The sequence below is a fragment of the Taudactylus pleione genome, unplaced genomic scaffold, assembly GCF_031769625.1.
Source record: "Taudactylus pleione unplaced genomic scaffold, aTauple2 ptg000161l, whole genome shotgun sequence".
Classification (NCBI taxonomy): domain Eukaryota; kingdom Metazoa; phylum Chordata; class Amphibia; order Anura; family Myobatrachidae; genus Taudactylus; species Taudactylus pleione.
The window spans coordinates 5,893,957-5,909,508 of record NW_028284563.1 but is presented as its reverse complement, the minus strand read 5'-3'; the positions used below and the strand labels follow the sequence as shown (position 1 = coordinate 5,909,508).

At 50.1% G+C, this 15,552-nt stretch overlaps 1 protein-coding gene across 3 annotated transcripts in view; it reads left to right on the top strand.

Moving 5' to 3' along the window:
- Nucleotides 1–15,552, top strand: part of MACROH2A1 (macroH2A.1 histone) — a 72,896-nt gene that overhangs the window by 25,087 nt on the left and 32,257 nt on the right. For all 3 annotated transcript variants that reach the window (XM_088475082.1, XM_088475083.1, XM_088475081.1), the window contains 2 exons: nucleotides 3,212–3,318; nucleotides 13,043–13,240. In XM_088475082.1, coding sequence (XP_088331208.1) covers nucleotides 3,212–3,318; nucleotides 13,043–13,240 — 305 coding nt within the window. The remainder of the gene's footprint in view (nucleotides 1–3,211; nucleotides 3,319–13,042; nucleotides 13,241–15,552) is intronic.

Here is a 15,552-nt window from a genome sequence, read left to right as displayed (position 1 = left end):
GGGAGGAATAGGGGAGACAGGAGAGAGTGATGGGAGGAATAGGGGAGACAGGAGAGAGTGACATGTGGAAAAGGGGAGACCGGAGAGAGTGATGGGAGGAATAGGGGAGACGAGAGAGTGATGGGAGGAATAGGGGAGACAGGAGAGAGTGATGGGAGGAATAGGGGAGAGAGTTATGAGAGGAATAGGGGAGACAGGAGAAAGTGATGGGAGGAATAGAAGGAGACAGGAGAGCGTGAAAGGGGGAGACAGGAAAGAGATGTGAGGAATAGGTGGAGACAAGAAAGAGATGGGAGGAGTAGGGGGAGAGAGGAAAGAGATGGGAGGAATAGGGGGAGGTAAGGGAGAGAGATGTTAGGAATAAGGGGAGACAGAAAAGATAGATGGGAGGAATAGGGGAGACAGGCTAGAGTGACAGGTGGAATAGGGGAGACAGGAGAGAGTGATGGTTGTAATAGTGGAGACAGGAGAGAGTGATGGGAGGAATAGGGGAGACAGGAGAGAGTGATGGGTGGAATAGGGGAGACAGGAGAGAGTGATGGTTGGAATAGGGGAGACAGGAGAGAGTGATCGGAGGAATAGGGGAGACAGGAGAGAGTGATGGGAGGAATAGGGGAGAGAGTGATGAGAGGAATAGGGGGAGACAGGAGAGAGTGATGGGAGGAATAGGGGAGACAGGAGAGAGTGATCGGAGGAATAGGGGAGACAGGAGAGAGTGATGGGAGGAATAGGGGAGAGAGTGATGAGAGGAATAGGGGAGACAGGAGAGAGTGATGGGAGGAATAGGGGGAGACAGGAGAGAGTGATAGGAGGAATAGGGGAGACAGGAGAGAGTGATGGGAGGAATAGGGGAGACAGGAGAAAGTGATGGGAGGAATAGGGGAGACTGGAGAGAGTGATGGGAGGAATAGGGGAGACAGGAGAGAGTGATGGGTGGAATAGAGGGAGACAAGAGAGAGTAATGGGAGGAATAGGGGAGACAGGAGAGAGTGATGGGAGGAATAGAGGGAGACAGGAGAGAGTGATGGGAGGAATAGGGGGAGACAGGAGAGAGTGATGGGAGGAATAGAGGTAGACAGGAGAGAGTGATGGGAGGAATAGGGGAGACAGGAGAGAGTGATGGGAGGAATAGGGGAGACAGGAGAGAGTGATGGGAGGAATAGGGGAGACAGGAGAGAGTGATGGGAGGAATAGGGGAGACAGGAGAGATTGATGGGAGGAATAGGGGAGACAGGAGAGAGTGGTGGGAGGAATAGAGGGAGACAGGAGAGAGTGATGGGAGGAATGAGGAGAAAGTGATGAGAGGAATAGGGGGAGACAGGAGAGAGTGATAGGAGGAATAGGGGAGACAGGAGAGAGTGATGGGAGGAATAGGGGAGAGAGTGATGAGAGGAATAGGGGAGACAGGAGAGAGTGATGGGAGGAATAGGGGGAGACAGGAGAGAGTGATAGGAGGAATAGGGGAGACAGGAGAGAGTGATGGGAGGAATAGGGGAGACAGGAGAAAGTGATGGGAGGAATAGGGGAGACTGGAGAGAGTGATGGGAGGAATAGGGGAGACAGGAGAGAGTGATGGGTGGAATAGAGGGAGACAAGAGAGAGTAATGGGAGGAATAGGGGAGACAGGAGAGAGTGATGGGAGGAATAGAGGGAGACAGGAGAGAGTGATGGGAGGAATAGGGGGAGACAGGAGAGAGTGATGGGAGGAATAGAGGTAGACAGGAGAGAGTGATGGGAGGAATAGGGGAGACAGGAGAGAGTGATGGGAGGAATAGGGGAGACAGGAGAGAGTGATGGGAGGAATAGGGGAGACAGGAGAGAGTGATGGGAGGAATAGGGGAGACAGGAGAGATTGATGGGAGGAATAGGGGAGACAGGAGAGAGTGGTGGGAGGAATAGAGGGAGACAGGAGAGAGTGATGGGAGGAATGAGGAGAAAGTGATGAGAGGAATAGGGGGAGACAGGAGAGAGTGATAGGAGGAATAGGGGAGACAGGAGAGAGTGATGGGAGGAATAGTGGAGACAGGAGAAAGTGATGGGAGGAATAGGGGAGACAGGAGAGAATGATGGGAGGAATAGGGGGAGACAGGAGAGAGTGGTGGGAGGAATAGAGGGAGACAGGAGAGAGTGATGGGAGGAATAGGGGGAGACAGGAGAGAGTGATGGGAGGAATAGGGGGAGACAGGAGAGAGTGATGGGAGGAATAGGGGAGACAGGAGAGAGTGATGTGAGGAATCGGGGAGACAGGAGAGAGTGATGGGAGGAATAGGGGGAGACAGGAGAGAGTGATGGGAGGAATAGGGGGAGACAGGAGAGAGTGATGGGAGGAATAGGGGAGACAGGAGAGAGTGATGTGAGGAATAGGGGAGACAGGAGAGAGTGATGGGAGGAATAGGGGGAGACAGGAGAGAGTGATGGGAGGAATAGGGGAGACAGGAGAGAGTGATGTGAGGAATCGGGGAGACAGGAGAGAGTGATGGGAGGAATAGAGGGAGACAGGAGAGAGTGATGGGAGGAATAGGGGGAGACAGGAGAGAGTGATGGGAGGAATAGGGGGAGACAGGAGAGAGTGATGGGAGGAATAGGGGAGACAGGAGAGAGTGATGTGAGGAATAGGGGAGACAGGAGAGAGTGATGGGAGGAATAGAGGGAGACAGGAAAGAAAGAGATGTGAGAGTAGGCGAAAATGGGAGAAAAGGATGGAAGGAATAGGGGGAGAGGGGATAGAGCTGGGAAAAGAGCGAAAAATACTGTAGCAGCCCCTACATTAGTGAACCAGCGAATGACGGGACCAAAATACTAGTAATAATAGTAACAAAGCACACAGGCCTACCTGCATTTATACTGTATCCAAACTGTGACTTAAGTCAGTTAAAAAGAAAGCTATTTATATTGTGACATAAACAGGGGACTTCCCAGGGATACACACAGAATGGAGAGAGAAGATAAACTGTAACTGAATAAGAAAAAAAGCCGAAATTGCTGAATCATGTAATTCTATATACAACACTTTCTGTTCTCTTTCTCCTGTATGGATATTTGCAGGCTGCGTCTCTGGAGCCATGACATCCATATAAAGGAATATAAAAGCCCATGAAAGATGATGGTTCTGTGTAGGGTGTTGTGGGCATGTTGCCTGGAAGCTACTTCAGTGAGTAGGGAAAATAAGTGTATTGCTGGATTGCACTAATAATAAACCTTGTTATTCCAGCGGAGATCCTGGAGCTGGCTGGAAACGCTGCACGAGATAATAAGAAGGGCAGAGTGACGCCCAGGCACATCCTTCTCGCTATAGCCAATGATGAAGAACTGAATCAGGTAGGTGGCTGCCCCAACATTTGTAATGTGACTTCTGTATTATAACATTGATTAAACCAAGACTGACTTTAGAATGTGTATAGACCTAGAGCATTGCTCCGGGAGGGCGGGGGTGGTGGGTAGCAGGCAACACAATTCTTTGGGGGTTTGGGATCGACTACGATTAAGGGGCACCAGCTAAACGTTGGCCTAGGACAGCAGATTGGTCACCGCTGGCTCTGTGCAGACCTAGCTACATCTCCAATGGATTCGGGTATGTATTGTTACATTAATATAAATATGATCATGAGCTACTGGGCTTGATTCAGAAGTACACGCTAACTGCCGATGTTCCCGTAGTTGAGCAATTATTTGCTACTGCACATATGCAAAATATTCTGAAAATTTCTACGGTGCATGGATTACTCTTACGCGCAAATGCGCTGTTGCGTACGGGACCGCTGGTATCAGAACTGGTCAGGGAAAACCACGGGGGCGTTGCTGGGTGGTGACATGGAGGTGACCAAAAGTGAATGCCAAAAAAATCAGTTGGGTGGGCGTATTATGGAAGTGTCTGTGATTGTGGATGCGTTCTAAGACGCAGAGCCGCAGCCACAGAGGCCATGTATGGAGACACCGAAGGTGCCATAGCGCTGCTCCAAGTGTCTATGGTGTACACTATGGTGCGCTGATGGGGGATTATCCAGGACTCCCTGACGCTGTTGCAGCATGCACGGGCACTGATAGTGGGCATCTCAGAGCTTGCACTTTCCGGCGCACGCTGGTACACAAGGGGAAGGCTGAAATTAGCATTTGCATATTGCTACAATTGCTAAGGAAAAGACTGTCACTAAAAAGGTATCTAATTATGGATAATCACAAAAGTAATACACATTTGGGTCAGGAATAGTCTATTCCTTTCTACTTCAGGGTCCATAGGGTATCCACAGGATACCTTGGGGGTATAGGTGTGACGTCAGTCGCAGGGCACCAAAGAGTTAAGCTTTCAGCCTCCCAGGATGCACTAGGTCCCCCTCCTATACCCCGCCCCCGGGCCAAGGCACCTCAGTTTAGTTTGGTGCCCGGCCGGAGTCGGGTGCACCTGTTGGAGTGGGGGCTAGAAGAGCCCCTGAAGCTTATTCTTCATGCAGCTGTGGCTGCACAACTGGATGAACAGCATGGACAGTCAGTCCTGACGTCCATGCTGTCTTCCCTACACCCCGCCGGTACCAGAACGCCGGTACTGATCCGGGGATGCTGGTGGGCGTCTGGGGTCACAGCTAGCGGTGACCCCAGATGCTCCGGACCATGGCCGGATTCAAGGGGGACAGAGGTAAGCAGCGGGGTCCCGCGGTGGGTCCCCGCTGATCACATGGTCCTAAGTCCCCAGGCAGGGGGCTCCCTGGGGACTGGCTGCAGCGTGGAGCCAGGCGACCAACCTGCGCTTCCACTACCCCCTGGGACAGCGGACCGCAGCAGAGCGGTAGCGCTGCGGCGTCCCAGGGGTTAAATGCATGCCAGGGGAGCGCGCCTTCCCTGTCTCACAGCCGGCGCCTCCCCCGCTGCACACAGCCCTCTCTGCATGCTGCCGACTGGTCCTGTGGCAGCGCTCCTCCCCCAGGCCAGCCTCCTCTCTGCTCCTCGGCGGCCATCTTCTCCAGAACGCATGGTGAACGCTGCTGGAAGCGCTGGACGGAAGCATCGTGGTCTGGGTCCCCCCGCATACCTCTCCTCCGCTGTGGTCAGGTCTGTGTATGCAGCGCTGTGTCCTACCAGGCCCTGTGTCTGTGTAGTTGAGTGATCAGCGCTGTTAGTGCAGGAATTGTTATTTTTCTGCATTGTATGTGACTGTGCTAGCGCTGCTGCCTGTAATCTTTTCTTCTCTAAACTGTCAGCTTTATTACTGTCCCTGTTCTTTCTGCTAAAGCCCTTGCGGTGCGGTGCTGCAGGGTGGTCTCTCGCCTATTTAATACTTAATTGGTGAGAGAGGTCACATACGTGGTGCCATCATGTCTGAAAGTGATTTTCCCCTCCGGCTACAGTGTACCACGTGCAAAGTACCGTTAGCGGAGGGGGAGGGTAGCGCGGAGGGCCTTTGCCGGCAGTGTTTGTCCATGGCACGGCCTATTACGGTTACAGCACCGGTACAGGAGCCGCCCTGGGCTTGTTTCGCTCAGGCGTTAACAGCTTTAGTGGGCCAGTTAGCTCCGCAGCCCGCGTTTACTCCGATGGGTTTGTCCCAGCAGTCTGTGGTGTCGTCACCCATGCAGGGGTTCCCACGACAATTGGTGGTACCCCACAGTCTCCCTATTTCCCCGCTCCCGGGTTCTCAGGAGCCAGCGTGGGTTAACTCCCTGACGAGTTCTGTACAGCACTTGTCGGATGTGTTGCAAGGGGAGTCTGTGATGCGGTCTCATAAAAGGCCGGTGGCGTCTCTGTCCGCTCCTTATGAGGATGACGAAGGGACGTCTGATGATGGGGAGATTCTAGATCCTTACGATCAGGAACCTCTCCATACTAAGGACGCTGATGCTAAGTCCAAAGTATATATTCCTGGACTTATTCGGGCGGTCCGCACAGCCTTGGTGATTGAGGACGAAGTTCCCCCAGCGGCTAAATCTAAGTATGCCTTTTTCAAAGATGTGAAGGGCGATGCCACAGTCTTTCCTCTTTCGGGTCAGTTGGGGGACCATTTAGAGGAGGCGTGGAAACAACCTGGCAAAAGATACCAGCCGCAGAGACGCCTGGCGGTGGCTTATCCGTTCGCGGATAATTATTTTGCGAAGTGGGAATCCCCTCCACAGGTGGATTCTCACGTGACCCGTCTTGTCCGTAGTGCCACATTGCCGATGCCATCCATGTCCTCCCTTAAGGATGCTACGGACCGCAAGGTAGAAATCTGCCTGAAGTCCGCTTATTCCCTTGCAGGGGGGGCAGCACGGCCGGCTATGGCCATTTGCTGGGTTGCCAGAGCGATGGAGCGCTGGGCGGATTCATTAGAGGCTTCTTTTGAATCCGACTGTCCGGCCGATCAGGCGGAGTTGATTGGCAATCTCCGTGATTTGGCCACCTACATCAACGAGGCGGCTCTAGACATTAGTACTCTGGTGTCTAGAATTTCTTCAGCAGCGGTAGCTGCTCGTCGCACCTTGTGGCTGCGATCCTGGAAGGCGGACGCAGATTCCAAGAAAGGTCTGGAAGCGTTGCCGTTTACCGGAGAAGTTCTCTTCGGTCCGGATCTGGATAAGATTGTGGCCACGCCGGCGGCAGACAAATCTGCCTGTCTCCCGTCGGCCGCTGCTCCTTCTGGTTCGGGACCATCGTCCTTTCGGTCATCTAGGGCCCAGGGCAGGCCCAAACCATAGTCGTTTCCTCGACAGGCTGGCCCTAAGAAATCGGTCAAGCCCCGGAAGCAGGCATGGAGTACCAGACGTCCGGCCCCCAAGCCAGATGACAAGCCTGCGGCCTGACGGTCCGGGCCTCCCTTTGGGGGATCCCAGGGTGGGAGGCCGCCTGCTACAGTTCGCCCAGTGTTGGTCGACCACTACGACAGACACTTGGGTTCTGGAGGTGGTTTCCCACGGATACGCCCTCTCCTTCCGGCACAGACCCCCGGCTCGCTTCTTCACCACGGGTCTCCCATCAGACCGGAACAAGGCTACGGAGCTGCGGAAGGTATTGCACACTATGCTCCAGGCTGGAGTTATAGTGGCGGTTCCATTCTCCCAGAGGGGCCAGGGTTTCTATTCAAATCTATTTTTGGTACAGAAACCCAATGGGTCATATCGTCCGATTCTCAACCTCAAAGCACTCAACAAGTCTTTGCGGGTCCCGAAGTTTCGGATGGAGACCCTACGGTCCATCATTCTGGCGCTGGAACCTGGGGACTACTTGGTGTCATTGGACATACAGGACGCTTACCTGCATGTCCCTATTCTTTGGCGCCATCAACAGTTCCTCAGGTTTGCAATCAGCAGCGACCACTTCCAGTTTCGGGCGTTACCTTTTGGCCTGGCAACAGCACCACGTGTTTTCACCAAGGTGATGGCGGTCATGGCGGCTTCTCTGCGGCTGCAGGGAGTCCGCATGTTGCCGTATTTGGACGACCTGTTATTGGTGGCAGGATCTCCAGAGCTCCTGTTACGCCACTTGGACCTGACCATTGCACTGCTGCAACGGCACGGCTGGCTAATCAACTGGCAGAAGTCCACTCTAATCCCGTCTCGGAGGATTCTGCATCTTGGAGCCTTATTGGACTCGGGACAGCAAAGGATCTTCGTGACGGAGGACAAGATCTCTGCTTTACAGTCAAGGGTGCGCAGTTGTCTGCACAGCCGCCGGGTGTCCTTACACTCGGCGATGAGGTTACTGGGCTCCATGGTGTCGGTGTTCGACATGGTGGAATACGCCCAGTTTCACTCCAGACCTCTGCAGCACCTGATCCTGTCCAAGTGGAACGGGCTGACTCAGTCTCTGAAGTCCCAGACGATTGTGCTCACCCAGGAGGTTCGCCTGTCCCTTACGTGGTGGTTACAGACGACCCACCTCAACAAGGGACGTCCGTTCTGGGTTCCAAATTGGGTCCTGTTGACAACGGACGCCAGTCTTCGGGGCTGGGGAGCAGTTTCGGGTCCACACTTGTTCCAGGGCAGGTGGACGCCGACAGAAGCGGAGCTTCCAATAAATATCTTGGAACTCCGTGCGGTCTTCAATGCTCTCCAGCAGGCACAGCGGTTTCTCCAGGGTCGCCCGGTGCAGGTCCAGTCGGACAACGCTACCACCGTGGCCTACATAAACAGGCAAGGAGGAACTCGCAGTCGGGCGGCTCTCGTAGAGGTCTCTCGGATCCTGGTTTGGGCGGAGCGCAATCTTCCGGCCATATCAGCGGTCTTCATCCCGGGAGTGCTCAATTGGGAGGCGGACTTTCTAAGTCGCCAGGACGTTCATCCGGGGGAATGGTCCCTGCACCCGGACGTTTTTCAACTACTGGTGGACAGGTGGGGTCTTCCAGAAATCGACCTCATGGCGTCCCGGCACAACAACAAGTTGCCGGTGTACGGGTCTCGCACAAGAGACGAAGGGGCGTCTCTGGTGGATGCTCTGTCCGTCCGGTGGACGTTCCGGTTCGCATACCTGTTCCCTCCGGTCTCCCTTCTTCCACGGGTAATCCGGAAATTCAAACAGGAAGGAGGGACGCTCCTGTTGATAGCTCCCGCGTGGCCCAGACGGCACTGGTTCTCAGACCTTCAGGGTCTGTCCGTGGACATTCCTCTGCGGTTGCCGCTACGACCGGACCTTCTGTCTCAGGGTCCTTGCCTTCACCCGGACCTGACTCGGCTGTCTTTGACGGCGTGGCTGTTGAGACGGCCATGCTGAGGTCCCGGGGGTTTTCCAGCTCTGTGGTGCGTACCATGTTACGAGCTCGGAAACCGTCTTCCGCAAGGATATACCATCGCGTGTGGCATACGTTCTTCCAGTGGTGTCGACCGAGAGGTTATGCACCGCGGGAGTTTCGTCTGTCTCGGATTCTCGCCTTCCTGCAAGCGGGACTAGATCATGGGCTTCGCCTTGCTTCTTTGAAGGTACAGGTTTCGGCCCTATCTGTCTGGTTTCACCGTAGGATTGCTACAATCCCGGATGTGCGCACCTTTATGCAGGGTGTTCTCCGCATTCAGCCGCCCTTTGTTCCACCTGTGGCGCCTTGGGATTTGGCTGTGGTCCTGAGGGCTCTCCAAGGACCGCCGTTTGAACCACTGGGCTCAGTGGATCTTAAATGGTTAACAGCTAAGACTGTTTTCCTTCTGGCCATTGCTTCGGCCAGACGTGTTTCTGAGTTAGGGGCTCTTGCTTGTAGACCCCCTTTCTTGGTTTTTTTTATGGGAACAGGGCAGTGCTCCGCACTCGGCCCGAGTTTCTTCCCAAAGTTGTTTCCCAGTTTCATATTAACGAGGAAATAGTTGTTCCGGCCTTTAACTCACCGGGTCTTTCCGTGGGTGAGGCCTCTTTGGATGTTGTGCGGGCCTTAAGGACTTATGTTGACCGCACTTCTTCGTTTAGGAAGTCGGACGCTTTGTTTGTCCTCTTTGGCTTCCGTAAAAAGGGTTGGCCTGCTTCAAAGCAAACTTTGGCAGCCTGGATCCGTATGGCTATTTCTGAAGCTTATCTTCATGAAGGCCTACCGGTCCCTCCTTCTCTGAAGGCTCATTCCACTAGGTCTGTGGGTCCTTCGTGGGCAGCTCGACGTGGTGCCTCGGCAGTTCAGATCTGCAAGGCTGCTACGTGGTCTTCTGTCCATACCTTCGTGAGGTATTACAGGTTTGACACCTTCGCCTCTCAGGATGCTTCCTTCGGGCGGCGGATTCTCCTTTCTGCACAGGAGCGTCCCCACCCTTAAAGGATACTGCTTTGGGACATCCCCAAGGTATCCTGTGGATACCCTATGGACCCTGAAGTAGAAAATATGAGATATGGTAAGAACTTACCCTTGTTATCTCTATTTCTACGAAGTCCATAGGGTTCCACAGGACTCCCGCCCTGTCGCACCTGTGCTGCAGATGGGCTTTGCTCTGGTCACCGGTTTTCCGTCTCCCTCTGGTGAGAATGTGATTCTTGTATGTGTCCAGATCTTTGTTCTCTCTCTTCCTTCTCCTCCTCCGGCCTATGGCTTGGTAACTAACTGAGGTGCCTTGGCCCGGGGGCGGGGTATAGGAGGGGGACCTAGTGCATCCTGGGAGGCTGAAAGCTTAACTCTTTGGTGCCCTGCGACTGACGTCACACCTATACCCCCAAGGTATCCTGTGGAACCCTATGGACTTCGTAGAAATAGAGATAACAAGGGTAAGTTCTTACCATATCTCATATTTTTGCACTTTGAGAGAACAAAAGGAAAGGGGGGAGGGAAATGTCCAGTGTCCTTTTGAAAATGTTACATGAGCGTGGCGAAACGCATTAAGGGCCCCACTACCTAATTACCCCACACGCCGGAGAACCAGACTGTATTTTATCTTAACCTCCAAGCTTTTTAAACTGTCAGTGGGAGAACCGGCCAGCACAGATTCCGAGGACGCTCGGACGGACTGGATATTTACCTGTGCTTACCCCTCTGGCTCTTCTCCTTGTCACAGCAAGTGCCGGGCTGCTCGCCGCAAGTACCGGGACTCCGGGATCATACGGAGGAACTGTGAGTTATCGGCTACCTGCCGTCACTCGATTACAAACGGAGCTTAGATCTCCCCATTGCTACAGACCAACGAATTTGTACCTCCTAATCTAAAGGCGGAATTTTATATTTTCATCATTGCCTTGGATGGTTTCATGACATTTTATTAACAATTGGTTCACAGGCGTTTGAATACTGGAATAAGGGATATCCCTGTTTTAGCAGATTGCTGCACCTTTCTCTTTTTTGGAACCTTGTTTTTGATCCCTTTATGGTGGATTACCTATTCAACACTAACTCCGGACATTTCCCTCGCCCCCTTTCATTTTGTTCTCTCAAAGTGCAAAGGAATAGACTATTCCTGACCCAAATGTGTATTTCTTTTGTGATTATCCATAATTAGATGCTTAGTTACAGTGTTTTTTTTTAATTGTTATTTATTAAATCATATATATGAGACACTCTCGTTATGTGCTATATTCCACTGCGCAGGTCCTATATATAATTTTTTGTTGTCTACAGTATATGTTCAACCCTCGCAGTTGGTTCTTTTGGACCTGCAGCAAACAGAATTTAGATTTTATCCCTTGGGCTAGATAGTGGTTTGAAAGCGTCTTGTTTAAGTGGTATTGTGTTTTTGGTATTTTGAGTTACATAACTTACGGGCAACTTTAAATGTAGAGTAAAAATAAGTCTGGCACAAACGTGTTGCCGTCGTCATGAAATCGTAAGCTGGCACCAGGCTTATGAAATGCCCCAAAATACACTTTCCTAAATGACGTATATAAAAGGTAAATGTTAGCCAAAATTGTAAGTGCTTCTGAGGGGAACCTCCATAGCCTTACTCTACCGAATGTACTTTTGAATGCCCCTGATCCATCTCGCCAAGTGCAGGTATAAGATACACTGAATTATATATGAGCGTAAGTTGTTTTTTTTTGTGATGCGAGTGCACTTCCATGTCAAAATCGTGCCAACAGTATTTAAGTCACTATGTATTATTGACTATTGAGCACTAGAGGGCGCTGTGGTACAATTTATCAACCTGTTATATTTTTCTTAATATACTTTAAAACCGGCAACATTTATTTTCTTCCTAAATGTATCTAATCTTGATAAAAGACACATTTGTAATAAATGATGATAATTTACTGTACATGGCCTTTACTATAGCAGGATTTTTTAATTAGTCTCTGGGGTAGATTTACTGACTTTTGAGGCTTTTCAGCACCTTGATACTGTTTGACCTATTTTGTGTGTATACAATAAAGAAGATAAAAACTTCCCTTCCACTTCGACAAGCCCAGGGCTGGTCAACACACCACCATATCCAGAGACCTTTATTAACATTCAGTCGTCTATATCCAGAGAATAGCACCAGGGACCCACTAGTACCCAGGGCTGGATGTACCACAGGAACAATGTGTGCTACAAGTGCCAGCGCACACATGGGAGCCAGTGTATATTATCAATAGTAATGCTCCAAGTGTTGCCCTGATCCTAAATAGTTTATTGCGCCCCTGATCCTAGCTAAATAAATATTATTAACCCTGATCCTAAAACATTAAAAAAGAATTCCCCTGAAATGTATGATTTGTTTTGCACCACATTTAAAAAAATAAATATAAATAATACGTATCCGTCCTGACATCACCCTGCCTTGGCCCGAAGGGATCCACATGTGAAAGGAAAAAAATAAGCCCTATTAAATATTGTCCGACTTCCGAAGTGTACTCAAAATGAGTTAATACCCGGTGTGATACTTGGATGATCATACTAAACGATCTCATGCCTTGCATTGGGGGAGATGTATCACACCTTAGAGAGTGATAATGTGGAGAAGTTATCCATAGCAACCAATCAGCATCTACAGATGTGTCCACATTAATCTTACTTGCGCATCAAACAGCCCATCTAGTCGCGCCATGCCGTGGTGTGACTCTGTAGCACCGAGCGTCTTTTTCTGCAACTTTCTACCTTCAAATGTGTCTTATTCGCAAAGTGATGCGAATAGTGTACACAAGCTGCTTCTGCTGGTTAAAATGGTATGCGGCTTGCCTACGTTCTGTGTGCGACTGCAGCCACTGGCACTGTAACGTAGCATTTTGCAATCAGATACACCCGCAGTCACACACAGAACATAGGCATGCCGCATATCATTTTAGTCAGCAGAAGCGTTTGCGAATAAGACACATTTGAAAGTTAAAGGTCACACGAAGAGACGTTTGGCGTTACTGAGTCACACTGCGCTCATGTGTTATGTTTAAAGCGACTTGTAGCGTACAGAGGTAAGATATATGAGGACATATCTGTATCTAGCATTTATCTAGCAAAGTCTATAATATAACAGAAGCTGGATGGTTGTTAATGGCAATGTCTCCACGTTATCTCTAAGGTTTGATAAATCTCCCCCATTTGTGTTGTTTTCTATAGTATAACACAGAAAGTGATTATTTCGGAAGCTGCAGGATATTTTGCAGTCAGTTTTACTAGGAAAAGATATTCATAATAAAGCTGTTACTTTAGAATAAAATATCTTTTATTTGTGACTCAGAATCAGTTGTGGTGTTTTTTTTGCGTTTCCAGCTGCTAAAAGGCGTCACTATTGCAAGTGGCGGTGTGTTACCAAATATCCACCCTGAGCTGCTGGCAAAGAAACGCGGATCCAAAGGGAAACTGGAGGCTATAATCACACCGCCGCCAGCCAAAAAAAACAAAGCTACCTCACAAAAAAAATCCACTTCTAAGAAACCGGGTGCCAAAAAGGGGGTGAGGAAATCCAAGGTATGTTACAGTGTTTATATAGTTGTTGTTTTCATTTGTGGGTTCTGGGTGTCTCAATGAACTGTCTTTTCTTGTCGCTTTGTCTTGTTGTCTGCAACCTATGTCATTGTACCCTTACACACAGCCAACCGGGATCCTCTGTCATTGTACCCTTACACACAGCCAACCGGGATCCTCTGTCACTATACCCTGTACACACAGCCAACCGGGATCATCTGTCACTGTACCCTGTACACACAGCCAACCGGGATCCTCTGTCACTGTACCCTGTACACACAGCCAACCGGGATCCTCTGTCACTGTACCCTTACACACAGCCAACCGGGATCCTCTGTCACTGTACCCTGTACACACAGCCAACTGGGATCCTCTGTCACTGTACCCTGTACACACAGCCAACCGGGATCCTCTGTCACTGTACCCTGTACACACAGCCAACCGGGATCCTCTGTCAGTGTACACTGTACACACAGCCAACCGGGATCCTCTGTCACTGTACCCTGTACACACAGCCAACGGGGATCCTCTGTCACTGTACCCTGTACACACAGCCAACCGGGATCCTCTGTCACTGTACCCTGTACACACAGCCAACCGGGATCCTCTGTCACTGTACCCTGTACACACAGCCAACCGGGATCCTCTGTCACTGTACCCTGTACACACAGCCAACCGGGATCCTCTGTCACTGTACCCTGTACACACAGCCAACCGGGATCCTCTGTCACTGTACACTGTACACACAGCCAACCGGGATCCTCTGTCACTGTACCCTGTACACACAGCCAACCGGGATCCTCTGTCACTGTACCTGTACACACAGCCAACCAGGATCCTCTGTCACTGTACCTGTACACACAGCCAACCGGGATCCTCAGTCACTGTACCCTGTACACACAGCCAACCGGGATCCTCTGTCAGTGTACACTGTACACACAGCCAACCGGGATCCTCTGTCACTGTACCCTGTACACACAGCCAACCGGGATCCTCTGTCACTGTACCCTGTACACACAGCCAACCGGGATCCTCTGTCACTGTACCCTGTACACACAGCCAACCGGGATCCTCTGTCACTGTACCCTGTACACACAGCCAACCGGGATCCTCTGTCACTGTACCTTGTACACACAGCCAACAGGGATCCTCTGTCACTGTACCCTGTACACACAGCCAACCGGGATCCTCTGTCACTGTACCCTGTACACACAGCCAACCGGGATCCTCAGTCACTGTATTTTATTTGCTATGGGTAAAATGTTTCCGATCAGGGTTCGGTATACTTGCTGAACACCGTTCATTAGGAAGGCAATGAGAATATTGACTTGTTCAGAATGTTGTTGTTTTGCTTTTCCGGTAAGTCTATCCCTAACGCTAGCCCTAAGCCTAACCCCAACACTTACCCTAATGTTAATATCTATTTTTTGGCAGTGTCGACGATTTCAGGTGTCAACATTATGATGTCGGCATTTTAACTATGTTGACATAACTGTCTACATTCTATTGTCAACATTCTGAATGTCGACATACTGCACAATGATTTGAAAAGGAACTATAACTATTATTTAAAAGGACTTCCAAAACTGGCCATTCACATCCACATGTGTACACCAGACTGATGCTGCACTGGACCCCAGTGGTCTTTATATTACGCCATTGCAAAAACATTTTTTAATCCATTTTTTTTTTAGTATATTACTATCTTAATGCACAAATACAAATGCCATTCAAAGTTATATTCTGAATGCTCACCATGGTCTGTCTTCAGAGATAGGTGTAAAACCATCACAAACAGAGAAATAGGCCCAAATATAATGGGCTAGTCCCTGCTGGTTTCCGGCGATCAAGCCGGTAGGTGTAAAGAGGCAATTAGTTATGAGGCAAAGCTACTGTAGGTTGTTTTTGCCTAACTGACGCTTAAAGTTAGCAGCTATGTCACCAAAATCACGCTGGGATCAGTCAATCGGAGCCTTTTACAGTTGGGCCACAGTGTTTTATGTTCAAAAGAAAATGTACAAACAATTAACCACCCTGACTGAGGGCATCCAAAATTACAGTACTAATTCCTTTGATTTAGTTTATTATAAATGTCAGAAGATCGCACTCTTACCCTATTATAATAAGTGGTGACATGGACTCCATACACCCTTGAAAGGTATTTTATAGAAAAGACAATATAATAGATTGTAAGAAATAGAAATTCGGAGAAAGTGACATAAAACGAGCACTTATCCAATTGCGGGACAAATGCTACTGTACATATAAAAGGGGGATACAGAGAAGAGACAAAGGAATGGCACGCAGACTGAGAG